The sequence below is a fragment of the Gallus gallus genome, chromosome 19 (genome assembly GCF_016699485.2).
Source record: "Gallus gallus isolate bGalGal1 chromosome 19, bGalGal1.mat.broiler.GRCg7b, whole genome shotgun sequence".
Taxonomy (NCBI): domain Eukaryota; kingdom Metazoa; phylum Chordata; class Aves; order Galliformes; family Phasianidae; genus Gallus; species Gallus gallus.
Genome location: NC_052550.1, coordinates 8,155,003 through 8,170,241, shown reverse-complemented (window position 1 = coordinate 8,170,241; position 15,239 = coordinate 8,155,003). Strand labels below are relative to the sequence as shown.

Genomic DNA, 15,239 nt, shown 5'->3' with positions numbered 1-15,239 from the left:
ATGGCCCAACAGGACTGTGAGACAAAGCACAGCAGTTCTGGTTTAGCTGAATCAGGAATAAAACATTTAACCACACACCCAGGTGGAGGCAATGCCTAGAATAGATCGCTAAGTACAGATCCATGCTGGTGGCTTGGCCGTTTGTGGTTCTTTTAGTAATAATTTTTGCAGTAGTGCCAATGAGATTATCGTGGTACGAGGTGCTTGTTTACATTTGGTGGTTGTTAGTGTCATTTATTTTTTGATTAACCTTTTGTGTGCTACAACTGTTCACTGCAGTCCCGCGGGGGTTTTATGATTTGAGAATTTACGACAAAGGCACTCTAACACGAGGAACTTGAGCTCGTAGGATTATGCTGGACATGCATAGGTCACTGCAGGAGCATTCGCTGGTTTTCCTTCTTCCTGTAACTCTGATAGCAGTTCTGTGATCAAAAAATTCAAATGAGAGCATTAGCAAATGCAAACATGCAGCTGCGTTCTCATCATTCAGACTAATTTTAAACCTTTGGATAAAGTGCTCCAGTTTTATCAACTCACAGATAGGGAAGTGACAAGCCCGTTTACAACTATCTGTGATACAGAGCAGCAGCATCAGAGAAGCCATGGGATTTTGGAATTGGCACCGAGAAACTTTTCCATAAATGCCAGGAATAATATTATATTTGAATATTTAACCCTTACACAGGCAATTTGAGGACTGTAAACCATATGTGCTTTTCATAACGGGAGCCAAGATGACCCTACGCAAAGATAAATATAAGTACATAAAAGCGTTTGGGAAGGATGGTGGTGTGGTTGGGAGCTGGGCAAGTACCGGCCAGCTGAGGGTCTGATCCCCGTGCAGCCACAAGCTTCTTGGGTGATCCTGGGCACGTAACCTAATCTCTGCCTGCTTCAGTTTTTCCATTTGGGAATGAGAGATAATAATACTGCCCCACAGCCACACTCGGGGAAAACCCATTGCTGCCTGTGGGGTGTGTGCTGCAAGATGGAGCTGTCAGCCCGAACTGGATCTCACCCTGAGCCCTGCTGTCCTGGGCAGCTTCACCTCTGCTTCCTTAGAAGCTGCTGGACCAAAGTCCTGCCAGGCCTGGGCAGCACACCTGGGGCTTCTTCCGGGAAGTCACATCTCCAGCAAATGTTCCTGGTTTGAACGTAATTGAAGTTCAAAAACAATGAAAGGAAAATATGAGAAAAGGGAAATCTGCAGTAGATGAGAGTATCTGGTTTTGTTTGAGTGCTACCTAAGTAACTTGTGTTTATTGGTTATAGACGGGTGTTTTCTTTATATGGGTTCTGGCCAGGTAGCTGGCGTGGTGCTCGTGACTTGGCGTCCGCTTCTGCCCTTTGTGAGTGTGCTCCGGAGAGAGAAATCCCAATTCCTTTACGATCCATTGGAAAAACGGGGTACTTCAAAGTAATCAGTAACAGGCAGGTCTTAATGCAAGGGGGAGTGATGCTGGAGGATAGCAGCCCCTCTCCGATGCCGTCCGTGCTCTGAGTGGGTCCATAAGGACCCAACAAAGGCTCCATGCACCGGCAGCGCAGCGCAAGGTGCGGGCTGCGTAATCGCCCCTCTTTGGAAGGAAGAGTTTTGATGTAATTGCACCCTTCAGCCATTGCCACACTTTCCTCTCTTTCAACTTCAGGCAGGTCCACACACTGAGATGTGAAGCTGGAAATGAAACACATCTGGATATCCAAAAATGACAACAGACTTTTATTTGCTATTTTTGGTATACAACAAAAGCTTTGTATCTTGCTAATTGAACATATGGGCTCTCGGTTGCTTTTTTCCCCTGCAAAACTCCACTTTTCCATGTGTCATCGTATGATTCCAACATTTGATCTGTCGAGTCCATCTTGGCCATGTGTTTGTTGTAATCTGCTACACATGTAGGCTTGTTTTCGTGTGCGTCCTGACCTCCAGTGAGAGCTGCAGTTGTTTCCATCATGGGTAGTGTTGAGGAGTTACACATCCTTTTTATCAGTATATTTGGCCACCGGCAGCTTCTCGCAGTGCAGAGCAGCAATCCTGCCAAGCCTCTGAAAGCTCCGTGTTTGGGGCAGCCCTATCTGTTTGCATTGTGATACCAGATGGTGCTGCTTTTCACTGGAACAGAAGTAGAAGGTAGCTCAGCAGAAATAGCAAATAGCCCTGTGAGTACAGTCCAGCATCTCACCAAGGGGAGTGGTGAGGATCGGGGTGCAGGGTGAACAGGGTGAGTGCTGTATCTGACATGGAGAGCTGAGACCTTCAGAGCTGCCCGTGCCATCCATTCCCAGTGGGAACTTGGCCCTGCTGCATGTACGTTCTTGGGACACGACGCATTGCAAAGGCAGGATCTCTTGATTAACATGAGTGATTCGTCATCAGGATTTTTTTGTGCCTGTGGGGGATCCTCTTACTTATTTCAAACTGCAGTCCTAAATTGTTCCCATGCTTCATCATGCTTTGATTAGCTAAAAAGTTAGAGGAACTGTTTGAGGAACTTGGCATCACCAAAAAACAGGTGATGCTGCTCAGAGCGCGGGCGCGGAGCAGTCTGCTGCTGCTCTGGGTGTTGTGCCCGAGTGCAGGCAGAGTGCCTGCGTAACACCTGAGCAGTGCAGGGCCCAGCACTGCTGCATTTTGTCTTCCAGAATAAAGGACAAATTGAAGCAAAAAAGAAAAGAAAAAGGGGACAACTGTGCATTTAATTGCCTGCATCGGTGTGTGGGAGCCCTGTGCCACCTTCCAGCTGTGCTAATAGTCACCTTTCTTGCAGTAAATACTGGGCCAGTTTCATCACATTTGGGTTATGTTTATCAACACAGTGCTTAGGCATTGGGGTTTGGTTGCAGTGAGGGAAGTGGCTCATTCCTGCCCAGCAGTGAGGTGAGGTGATGAGAAGCTGCGTGCAACAGCCTGCTGCTGGAGGCGGCCCTGTGTCCGTGTTGCAACACTGCACGGCCGCCGTGAACATCAAATATTTGTGCTCGAAGTCAGAGCTGAAGCAACTTCCAGTAGGAGTATGCTGTCCCTCCCTGGTTGAAAAACATCACACATGCATCCTGCTATCACTGTGTTCAGCTCCTGACATGCACTGCCTGGTGATTTTCTACCAAACTCCCCTTTTCTTTGAGCCAAGAGCGTAACATTAAACAAATTCGAGGTCACGTTTGAGGACCTCGATGGTCTTAGAGGTCTTTTCCAACCTGAATGATTCTCTGCCTTCCCAATCAACTGAAGAATGACCTCTGAAGCAGAAGTTGTTTTTAACAAAACAAGCTTACAATTATTATTCATAAATGCACATGTTATGGCTGCAGTTGTTCCACTTCTTTCTTTTACAACCCTATAAATTGTATACAGAACATGAAGGCTTTACTTCTTAAATAAATGTTTTGCAGCCGCCATAAATTATCTTTCTTGCATTCATAATGAAAAAAAAAATCACTGTTTGATGTTTTATATCCTCTTCCCTAAAATGTAAAATATGGTAGTTGGAGCCAGATTTTATCTCATTTGAAAATAAAAGAAGGTTCATTTCCTACTAATTTTTTTCAGTCTTGGGTTTGGAGTTCCCATGAAAGGCTGCCCAATCTGCAGAGCAGTGTTACAATAAACTCTGCATTATCTGAGTTTGACTTGTACCACCGTGAGTAGTTGTCGCCTTTAAGTGAGTTATGAACACAACCTGAACCTCCTGTATTTCTTTTAATCCCTAACGTTGGTTATATTTCATCTCCCATTGCACCCCGGTTGCTGGCTGGATGTTGGATTGTTGAACTTTCCTGGACACAAACCTATGAGGACCCTGCCCCAGCATTGCCGTCCTGGAAGCGGGCCGTGCTGAACTCCCAGCTCACTGGTTTGCAAAGCAAACTTCAGCCTTGTACTATTTACCTTGGCAAGTGCCCGACCAGATTGATGATCTGTAAAGTGGATTTGTTATTTGGCTGTTTGCTTTGGCAGCTCTTGAAAGCAGTTTGCTGATTACAGTCCCAGATGTCATTGCATACATTACCGCTCTGTATAAGTTTCTTCTAAAGTTTTAATTTCGGCTACAAATACTATTAAGCTTTTTGCACCTTTCTGTCTTTTAAGTCGTGGATATTAAATATCAAGAGCCAGCAGCCTTGATTTCTGTCACTTTCCCTATTATTATCTCCGTCGGCCTCCTCTGGGCATCTCTGTAGCACCAGCAGCCAGGGGGAGAGCCCCGGATCAGTGCTGTCCCATCCACAGCGCAGCTGTTGGCAAGTTGCTCACATGTGCTGATTTCTGATTGGAGGTAACCTGAAATTTTGGCATAGCACTTCTGCAAGTGGTCAGGCTTCAAATGAGCAAAGACTCAGATCAGAGGAGTTGACAAGGACAGTAATAACATTAACTAAATTCGTGTTGCGCCCCGTTTGTATGAGGGTAGACAAAAAACAGAGCATGCTTCTCCAGGTGTGCTTTACTACTTAGCTTATATCCATCTCCTCTTAACAACGATCCTGGTCTCCACACCCAACCACTCAGCAGGTTGGTGCATAGATGGGTGCACTTGGCTCAGGGAAATGATTGGGGTCCTGGGCTGGAACAAGCAGACCGTGCTTCGCCAACAGCAGCTTTCCTTTTGTTTGCTGGGGGCACTTTCAGCTTTGAAATATTCAAGTTGAAGAAATTAATTCCCTTTAAGTAAGTTTACTTTTCAAGAGGAGGATATCTCTGTAGTATTTTTGGCCACTGCTTGAAAATTCCTGTAACCCTTTACTATAATAAGCAAATTGGGCAGATTAAAGACACATTACTCTGCCAAATGGTTTTTCTGAACTGTGCAGAGCTACCCAGGGTGACATATATTTTTTTCTGTGGAAGAGGTTGTGGGGGTTTTGTGAGCTGCTATGCTTTTTTTAGCGCTTCCTGTTTTATTGTGTTTGAAGTGTCTTTGTGGTGACCTGTTGGGGTAAGATTCTTCCATATGGAAGTGTTTCTTCAACTTTTAATCATTTTGTTATTTTTTTTTCTTTAAAAAAAAAAAAAAAAGAAGATTTTAAATCCGATTTGCAGATGTCTCTGGTTTTGTGCATGGAGAGCTGATCCAACTCACTGCAGCGTCGTAGAAACGCGAGTTGTGATGGATTGTTCATAAATGGTGTAAAGATGACATCCACATAATTGCACTCAATTAATTAAGTTTCATACCTTCTTTAAAATCTGTTTAAAATAGCCTTAGGAGAGCATTTGTGTTTTAATTTATGCTTCTCTTCAGCAAACGGTGCCCCTTCACAGATGTGGGGTGAAATCCTGCCCTCGCTGAGCACCTTGGCACAGCTCCCATTGGCTTTGGTGGAGTGGGATTTCACCAGGAGACCCCTGCTCTGCTGTGGGCATCTCTGAGGTCGAATCATGTCAGGATAACAAAATGCTGTCCGTGGCCCATACCTGGAGAAAGTCTTGCTGGGATTTCACATAGGGTCAGAAAAGGTTACGAGTTTATTTCTAAGTCTACGAGACAAAATTCCTCATTAACATGCAACAGAATGCATTTTCCCTGCACTCATGTTGGACTCACTGCATTGTAACTGAGTACAGAGTTTGGACCACTGTATGTGCATTATAACTGCGTCCTGTTTCCTATTAGGTTTGACACTAACATCTGAATTTCAGATTTCTCCTTGTTTAGGTTTAGCTGCTTGATCAGTGCTTCCAAAAGACATCCTGGTACCTCTCTGCAGTTGTCTGACTTGCACAGGGTACACAGGCAGAGCCTGGCATCTGCCCTGGGAGCCGCAGCAGCCCGCGGTAGGGCTGGCAGAGCACAGCCTGGCCCTGCAGACAGCTGGGGCTGTCCGTCAGCCGTCTCCGGGCCTTCTCTCTGCATCATATCCTCAGCGTTTTAACCAGAAGAAAACTCTCTTTGACAGCATTTTTGAGCCCACATGTGAATACCACATGTTGAGGTCTCATGTCTGCAGTTTCCCTCCTAATTAAGTGTAGATGTAAGTACTGGGTATCTTATAAGGTCCTTGGCTCTCTGCAGTTCACCACAGGCATCTAATTTCCACTTCCTTTGTCTTGGACCCATTATTTTTAGGAGAGGGGTAGGTGGACGTGGTGGTTATGAGTCGATTGGATTATGGGGCTCCTGCAGCCATCAGCCTGTCAGAGGTCCTGCAGGCAGTTGTGCTGTTGGCTCTCTCTCGTTCATTATGGGTGAAATCCCCTTCCGTGCCGAAGGCTAGCCCAGGCTCTGCACACCACTTAAGTCATACTAAGCCCTGAAAATGGATCTTAAATGGTATACTGGCCTTGTGCCTGTTCTCAGCACGGAGGTGAATTTCATTCTTTATGAACAGTGAGATTTCCAGTTCGGCTTAGGCTGTTTATCTTCACTGCTATGAGTATTAGCATGGTTTCTCTAAATCTCTCTAAAACTTTTGATGCTCGCAGAAGCGAAGGCTTTCTGACCTAACAACGGGATGGCTGGAAAAACAGCAGCTTTTTGATGTAGATGGGCACAGCACTCATCTGGTTTGGATTTTCAAGGTGTTCCAAAGTCATATTGTTAGCTGCAGGGGGTCTTCTGTGAGCAGTGATCTGTGCTGACTTGCTACTGAGACCTCGGAGCCTTCCCAGCGACTTCTTCGGGAAAAGCAAAAGCAAGGAGCTGTACTGTCCTGTGCCCGTTGTACAGATGGAGAAACAAAGGCAGGAGGAGGAACCGGTGCAACCCCTTCAGGTGGTGCTCTCTCTTGTCCCACCTGACGAACACCTGTAATGATACCAGTGCAGATGTAGCACTGCTGTCAGAGTTGCCGTGAGGGATGTGGGGATGTGCACCTGGCAGGCTGTGTCATTGCAGCGTGGCTCTCCCTGTGCTCTGGCAGTGCTGGGCCCTGGGAAGCTGCTTCCAGCGCAGTGGCAGCTCTCCAGCACGAGTATTTCACAGAAAGTTAGGATAGATCCCACTTCCTCTGTTGTTTTCAAACAGTGTCCAACTGGATGAAAATTAGCCAGTGTTTGATTTCGTGGAGATACAGAGGTCAGGGGTTGGAGGTGCTGAGATGCTAATTCCCCACCCTGGAACGAGAAGGCAGCTCTCGGCTTGAGGAAGCAGAAAACGCAGGTGGTCTGAAACATCCCTAATCTCACCTCCTGTTTTGGTTGCATCTAAACAAAATCTTCGGGGATCGCAGGGAGGTAACCAGCCTCCAGCGCGTGCCCCTGTCCCACCCCCCGCTCAGACAGCAGGTGAGCAGCTCAGGAAGCGGAGCACAGATGTGCTGCATGGGTCCCTGTCTGCCCTGGGCGCGGGAGGCCGGCCCCAGCCACTGCTCTCACTGCACCTCCTGCCCTTCTCCTCTTGGATTCTTGTTTTCCACTCTTTGGAGATTTGTGAAACACATGCTCTGGAGGAGTCCCAATTTTTTTTTATTTTTTTTTCACAGCAAGAAAAGAATTACTCTTTGCATTGTAAAATGCCTCACGGAAAAGTACGCTCCTACTTCATAACGGACTCGCCTGGCCCAACTCAGCAATCCGCATTTCTCATCACTTCACAGTGTGCTTTTATAGGGTATAAAAGCGGTGTTATGATCCGTGTTCCCAAACCGTGCCTGGGCTAGCAGGAACATCCATAAACACGGCAGACAGGCAGCAGCGCCGCGCCGCCATCTCCTCGCGTTGGAGCGCTCCCCAGCACCGCTTCTGCATCTCTGCTGCACTGAGGGAACCATTCGTGCCTCTGTTGACCTGTTTAATGATCAAAGGTACCTCGTCGTGCTGGTGTGCTTAGGAAAAGCTGCGTCTCCCAGGATGTGTTTCCAACGTGTTCACTTGTTGCACTTAAAAGTAGTTTTTCATTTAATGTCGCACTTCTTTTTCTCTCTTTCCCTCGATTTAAATCAGTCTGCACACAGAGAGATGATTGTACCTGGCATTGGCAAAGATTTTACTTCATTTCCCCCCTTTCCTTTTTCTCTCAGTCTGTGAAATGGTGATTGTTGTGTCTTTGCTTCGCTGCTTGATGGCTGGTTTATGTTTGAACAGCTCTGCGCTCCGTTCCAGGAAAGTCTGTCTTTGTTCCAGGGCTTCCAGAGCAGAGGCTTTTTCCACCTTGATCTTTCAGCAGCGCACTAAAACATTTGGCAAGTTTTTTGTCACATTTTTTGCTGCTGTCCAGGGTTTCTGAGAGATTCCCCTTGGACAGCTTCCACCGTTCAGCTTGCCCACTGCAGGAAGCACCGTGCCTGGACATAGGCAGCCCCATGCCAGAAGCACTGCGTTGCTCTCAGGTCTCCATCAGCCATTGCCAAACCTCTCAGGTCTCCTCAGCCATCTCAGGAGTGAGTTCCCCTCCCATGAGGGTGTGTGAGCAGCTCCCACCTGAGCCAGAGGATCCCCCTAATAGTCAGATCTCCATTCTGTGTTAAGTTCCCCAGAACCTCGCGATTAGCCCCACTTCTGAGAGTTCAGAGAGGCTTAATTCTACTGTAAAGCTGTCAGCAGTGATTCTATTTTTTTTTAAGATGGATTTTGGTTCTTTTACAGAACTACTTCTCTCTAAATTCCTTTTCAACCAAACACACTTGTCATTTCTCAGCCATTAAAGACAATAAACTCCATCTTTGGATTTTTACATGCTGAACTTAGTTTATAATGATAGATACTTGTTTATAACGCACTGAAGATTTTTGTTAGCTTTCTGGCATAAAAATCAGAATCTTCTCTTTTGATTCCTAGTTATTACTATTAGGTTTATCCTTTAAAAATATGCTCGAGTTATGATTTCAATAGAATATTTATTGCCCACCAGCATGGCAGGCTGCAGCGCTCTGACTCTGTCTCGCCATGTCCAGCAGTGTGGTGGTGATCATCTTGAGCTATTTCCAGCAGGCAAGGAGAGTTTGCAGGGGGATTTAGGGATTGCATCAGGACTTAAGGTACCTGATGGAGCTGTGGGGTTCCTGTGAGGTTGGACAGCTTTCCTGCCCAGCGAAGGGACTTTGCGAGACAGACAACAGCTTTATCGCTGGGTTTAAGTGCTCTGAAGGTTTGCAGAGCTGGGTGGCTGCATCAGCCCTCCTGGGGGAGCCTGGCTGATCCCAGAGGAGCTGGGAGGGGAAAACTTGGGTGGTTCTTCCCAGCACTGTGCAGGGACGGGGCCTGTGGGATCAGGAATGGGTCTGGGACATCGAGGTTTGGCTGTGCAGACGCTGAGGTTCCTCCTTTGTCTCTCACTGTATCCCTGATTCCTTTGGGCTTTCGGTGGCTTCTGCTTGAATGGTCAATCCCAAATTACATTATAGGTTACACTGCTCCATAAATCACAGCAAAGCATGCCCTTGCTGTCAGTGCTCCAAAATGGCTTTTCCTGAAGGAAGAAATAAGAACGTTGACTATAAAAACCCATTTGTCATGCTTCAGAGTTAGAGCGCGCCGCGTTTCGTGAATTAATAGCACAATATGAACGAGCAGACCTTCCTCTTACACCTGGTTCTTTTGCTTTTGTTGGGGTTCTGTGCCCGCTTCCTCTCCTTCCAAGCAGCGAGCCATCCTCACCACAGTCCTGCTTGGGTCGGAGTTGTTGCTGCAGATTGCCGGGTGCAAACAGGAGGCATGTGGAGGGGTGAACCTCCTGCCCTTTGCGCACTGCCGTGTCTGAGGATGAGAGCGCGATGAGTTAAGTGACCGAAAGCTGTAGGCTAGGACACGCCAGCCGCAATAATTTTTTCACTCCATCATCTCACCTTGCAGTGTCACTCTGCCTTATGCAGCCAGCAGAGCTCTGATGGATAACACAAGTGACAAGGGCAGAACCTCCGGAGCGTGTTCGGAGCAGCCGTCGGGCCATGTGGACGGGGTCCCTCCATCCTGCAGCCGTCGGTGGGGACGCAGCCCCGCTGCTGAGAGCCGCCGCGCGCTCTGGCCCTGCGCCACAGCACATTTGAGCACACCCATAACCTTCAGTATATATACGATCGTTCAAGTCGCTGTGGCCGTTTGCATGCTAAAAATGAAGTATATACTTAAGCTGGCTTGCGACCAGAGATTTCAGTGCTTTGTAGGTCCAGTCCTTGTTGGAGCTGAGATAGCTCGCGCAGCTTGGCACGCGCTTTTAATGAAGTCAGAATCAGGCCAAAAGAATTTATCTATCCTGACTTGGAAGGCTTACATGGAAACAAGTTGAATGTTTTTTGAATTTTTATTATTTTCTAAACATAAAATTTCACATTTCCTTCTAGTCCTTAAAGAAACACATTTTCTTAATGTTCTTGGAGGAACGTACAGACTTGGGTTGAGCCATTTCCAGATCGCCCAGAGCTGGGTGGGGGTGTCTGTTCAGCACTGCGCAGCCCCTTCCAACACTGTCCACTGTAGCCTGAGTGGGGCACTGACCTGCCCGCTGCCCTGGGGGCTGCACCTCAGGCTTCCAGCACTCCCCAGCTGTGAGCAGACTCCTTGTTTCAGCACTCATAGCTCGTAGGATTTGTCTGTGGGTACGTTCTGTATACTCGCCTCCATTCGCTGCTCTTGGTAGCTCAGTTAATAAGTAGCAAGAGTGAGTTTCCAAAGCAGTTTTGATGTTGGCAGCACTGTGCTCTTACATCAGCCCTGAACACAGGCATCTCTGTCAGTCCAGCTCGGTATCGGGATCCATCTCCTGCTATTTGTGAAATATTGCAGCATATGAGCAGGGAAGCTGTGGTTGCAGCAGACTGCGCACCCAATATTAGATGCAATTCTAATACAATGAATGTTAACACGGGGAGATTCGCTGCAGAAGGCATCAGAAGAGTGGTATTTTTCCTCAACCATAAGTGTCTGGCAGGGAGGTGCACTACTGACATGGAAACCCCTACTACAGAAGACTCACATACAATGGTTTCTGCAAAGGGGTTGGAAACCACAAGTGCTCAGTGCCAACGTCGGGGTGCAGGGCTGGGTGTGATGTGCTGTGCTCCTGGGCAGCAACTGGCACAGGGCATCACTGCCGCCCAGATGGAGTTGGCCTTTCCAAGCATTACATTCTCTGTTTCTGTTACACACACACACACAAAAAGATTCTCCTTTTACAGAGTGAGTGATATATTAGTATGTAGCACAGTTCCAATGTTTTTTCAACACTGAGATTTTTTTAATTCAAACGAAACAATCAGAATTAAATTCCCTGGCTCAGACAGTTACCACTAATTCTTAAGCAATATGACAAATCCACACTTGTCTCTCAAAGTGTAACATAAGATCTTGGTTATCTGGAAAGCCCCAGTGAGTTGTCAGGCCTTTCCTTACACATGGGCAAACATGGACCCTTTGTCATGTGTACATGTGTCATGTGTCATGTGTACGTGTGTACATGTGTGTGTGTTTGCACGTGCCACAGGGTTGATAGTAAGCACCATAAGTCTTGCTTTTTTCTTAAGGGAAGTAACGGGAGTCCCTATAGTGGAATTGGGCAATCTCTGCCTTGTGAGATGAGGGCACTGGGGCAGAGCAGGGCTACAGGCAGCCGCATAGCATTGGGAAGTACGTTGTCCTATGGATGGGAAGGCAATAACCATCACCGTGTGTATCGCAGATGGATCCTCCCTGTGTCTTACACAGTTTTTCCCAGTGGACACAATGTAGAGACTGGAGCATCATAAAACTGCAGGTTCTATTCAGGTGGGAAGCAAAACGAAATAGAGGCTAAGAATGCCTTCTCTGAGATGTAATGGAGTTCACTGTGCATGTAAATTTCTGAGGCACTGTTGCAAATCTCAGCCATCAACGTGCTGTAAGCTTAACTAAGTCCTGGGTCTGTGAGAGTGGGAAATTTCACCAGGAGAAAAAAAGTTGCTGGATTTTCTAATTTTAACCGGGACTGAGAATTGTAAGTATGTGAATACCACAAGAAAACACTTCCAACTCCGCTAAAACTAAAAAGTGCCGCAGATCTCTTGTGAATCCTTTTTTAATGAAATTTCCAGAGCTGGAGGTTGCAGGAGCACCAGGTGGAGCGCCTGGCGTGCAGGGCACAGCCCACAGCCACCCCGGCCCAACGGCCCCGTGCAGAGCCACCCAGCTGTGGGATGCTCCATGAACATTGGGTTAGACACACACTGGGCTCTAGGGGCAGCTTGGCACAGCTTGTAGCATTCTGGGTATTTTCCAGGCATTCTGATGTTGCAAAGCTGTGAAGAGTTAAAATAGGCAAGAATGTTGCTATTCCAGGGGAAAAAAATATTTTCCCTGATAATTTATTTTATTATGAAAGGGATATTTTGTTCTTAAAATGGTATCCACTTCTACTGTAGTCACTCCATCCCCACGGCAGAGCCAGCGCTCACCTCCACCCTCTGCGAGATGGCAAAGCCAACCTCTATACCATGAAGTTACAGCACAGACAGCCCCAGACCCCCATTTCTTGGCTTTTATCCTTTAAGTCCTGCTTTGGAGGGGCATCACATCCTGCCGTGGCTCTTTGCCTTGTCCTTCTGCCAACTGTGGGGAGTCTGAGCTTGGCTGTGGCACTTGTGGTCGGAGCTGCAGTGCCGCATGGGTGCATGGGGTCAGTGCGGTGATGCCACGCAGGTCCCTCCATCCCACCGGGCTGGCATGGAACAAATTGCAGGGAGCGACCGAGGCAAAGGCAGCTGTAACAAATGCACTTAATCATTTGTGTTCTGACCTTAGCCCAGACGCAGAGCTGGAAGTTGGACGCGTCCTCCGTCAAGGCTCCTTTGGCTGATGGTAACGCGGGGCAGCCTTGCTCTGAGGAAAGGCAGATCCTTCAGAAAGGAGAGTAAAAGGTCAGAGCTAATCCAAAAGGACAAGCAGTGTATGTCTGTGTGTATATTGGGTTTCACATATGAAATCCAGTCATGATAAATCTGATGGCTTTAGAAACATCTACTTTGATTAATGAAAACATAGTTCCCATAGACCGTGGGTTTCATACTTCAAAGTTCTCCTGGATTTAGGACCTTAGGTTTTGCTTATTCATATAACATGCAGGAAACTATTTTTAAATGAATAAGGGAGTTTAAAAAAAAAAAATAAGGCAAATGTTTCAACATCGGAGGCAGAGATAGACTGGATAATAAGGAGCAAAATTAACAAACAGCAGACGTTTTATTATGCATTTTACAATAATGTTTACATTCTTTCCCCTATATTTGTTTTTCCTTGAAAAGATTTATGTATTTATAAAAATATCTCACTGTTCCAGCTCTGAAAATCACAGCCTCTTCCTTCTGTTCGAAAGCCTTCACCGTGGCTGTGATCGCTGGCCCCATTCCTGGTCCCAAAACGCTCACCCTGAGCCCAGGGTTAACCCTTTGTGCAGGGGGAAGGAGCTGGGCAGGAGGAGGAGGAAGGGGAAGAGGAGGAGGAAGGAAAGGCAGTCCGAAGCTTTCACCATACAGGCCTTGGCACTGCAATGCACTGCCAGCTCCCTTCTCCCAGTGCTGCGTATTTGCTTGAAACCCATCTAGAACCAATGGCAGAGGAATAAGTGTGTTTTTGTTTGCAAGCTGCTGTGTGCCCAGGAGGCACGCGGGAGCCTCATAGCGTCACTCATCCCAAAGTCTGAGTGTTCACTGCCCATGAGATCGGGCACCCCAGCAGAAGGCTCCATTAGTTAAATGCCTTTGCAGGAGACAGAGCTGGTGAGTAACGCTCTGTTCGTGGCAGAAGTGAGTGGTTCTGGAAAAAAACACCGTGGGAGGGACAGTGGTAGGGAAATAGAGTTCCTCACAAAGGCTCTTGCTTCTGCCATCGTGTCCATGGGCAGCAGTCCGCACGCACACCTCGGTTCACAGCTGGACATGGGTGAGTTGTTGCAGTTTGCCAGCCAGGACGTGCCCTGCCCAGCAGAGCTGAGTACAGAGCGCGGGCAGCAGCACAGGGCACTGCAGGTCAGAGCATCCCTTCCCACTGCAGCCAGGGAGGGGATCTGCGCAGCTCCCAGGCAGCGCTCCGTGACATTCCCCCCCGCAGTAACAAAGTTATGGCATGGAAGCAAATTGGCAAACCCTGTAGGAAAGTTCAGCCACTCATATTTAAACGGGCTGTGTTATAATTTGACTCACTGCTCTGGGCAAGGAATTTCCATGCGTGGTTCCTAACACCCCATAGGGTTCTCGCTCTCAGCCAAGGCGGTGCTGGGCAGCTCAGTGCATCCCCTCTGCTCCACTGTGTCCAGCACAGCAGCACCCAGCCTACATCTCCTCGGATGCATCTTCCACTGCTTAAAACAGGCAGGTCGTTTCCTTTGCTGTTTACTCAGTTATTTTTGCTCTCACCTATGTTGCAATATGCAAGGTGAGGCTCAAAACTGTCAAGCTCTTTAATAGAACCGTTACTGTATTTTTGGAGAACGTACTCTTTTTGATTTACTGTTCCTCAGAAGACAGGAAATGGAGCTACTTGATTTCATACTTTAAACAAAGCCATCCAGAGGTTTAATGAAAAAAATTTCCCCTGGCTTTCGAATTAAAGCGCTATGGTGAAAGATTTAGCTTGGCTATTTTGACTTAGAAAAATAACATACTAGAGGCATTAAAATCTTTCGTAAAAATACTTTTTAGCACTAGATTTTTCGGAGGAGAAAATAACCCAGTTTTCTCAGCCTCTGTCAGTAGGGCTAGCTGTGAAACAAAAGGACGCTTCCAAGGCTGGGGTGTTTTTCTTTCCTTCTGTAGAATTTATTTTCCTTTTCTATTAAAAGCCTTGAAACAATTGCAACGTGAAAGACAAATCCTGTGCTTCTAAGCAAGGTAATTTGGTGAGAGTGATGGCAGAGCCTCTGCCATTAGGAAAGCGTGAAGCATATTGGGCAGAAGGATGCAGGGCCCAATCGCACACTGCAGCACTCAGGGACTCAGCACTCTCTGCTGGGAGCCCAACATCAACAGCAGGACACGGGTGGGAGATCGGTACTGGGAGGGAATGGGTTTTAATGGGAACGCTGTGTGTATGGAGCAGGATCAGCTGGGAGTGTTTGGGGCAGGAAAAGCTAAACATGCTGGGATTGCAACACAGAGCACTTTCGACCTAAATGTTCAAGCCAAGGTTTCTGCTTGTTCCCTTCGGTTTGGTTTGGCGTTGTTTTGTGTTTGTAGTGCAGTGGGTCTGGGAGGCAGGGGGGCATGGCACAGGGCAGCTGATGGTCTTCATTTCCACCCGATTTCATCCTCAGTAAATAAGGGGAGAAGGAAACATCCTGCCGGCCTGAAAGCACCGCGCCGTGGGGTGAAGCACTCACACACATTTATTCAGT

At 47.3% G+C, this 15,239-nt stretch overlaps 1 protein-coding gene across 18 annotated transcripts in view; it reads left to right on the top strand.

Annotated features, from left to right (window-relative positions):
* BCAS3 (BCAS3, microtubule associated cell migration factor) overlaps positions 1–15,239 on the top strand; it is a 302,111-nt gene that overhangs the window by 265,311 nt on the left and 21,561 nt on the right. The window contains exon 24 of one of the 18 annotated variants that reach the window (XM_040650522.2): positions 7,426–7,469. The exons of the other annotated variants lie outside the window; for them this stretch is intronic. Coding sequence (XP_040506456.1) covers positions 7,426–7,454 — 29 coding nt within the window. The 3' untranslated portion in view covers positions 7,455–7,469. Of the gene's footprint in view, positions 1–7,425; positions 7,470–15,239 lie in introns of those variants that run through there. 18 annotated transcript variants of the gene reach the window in all.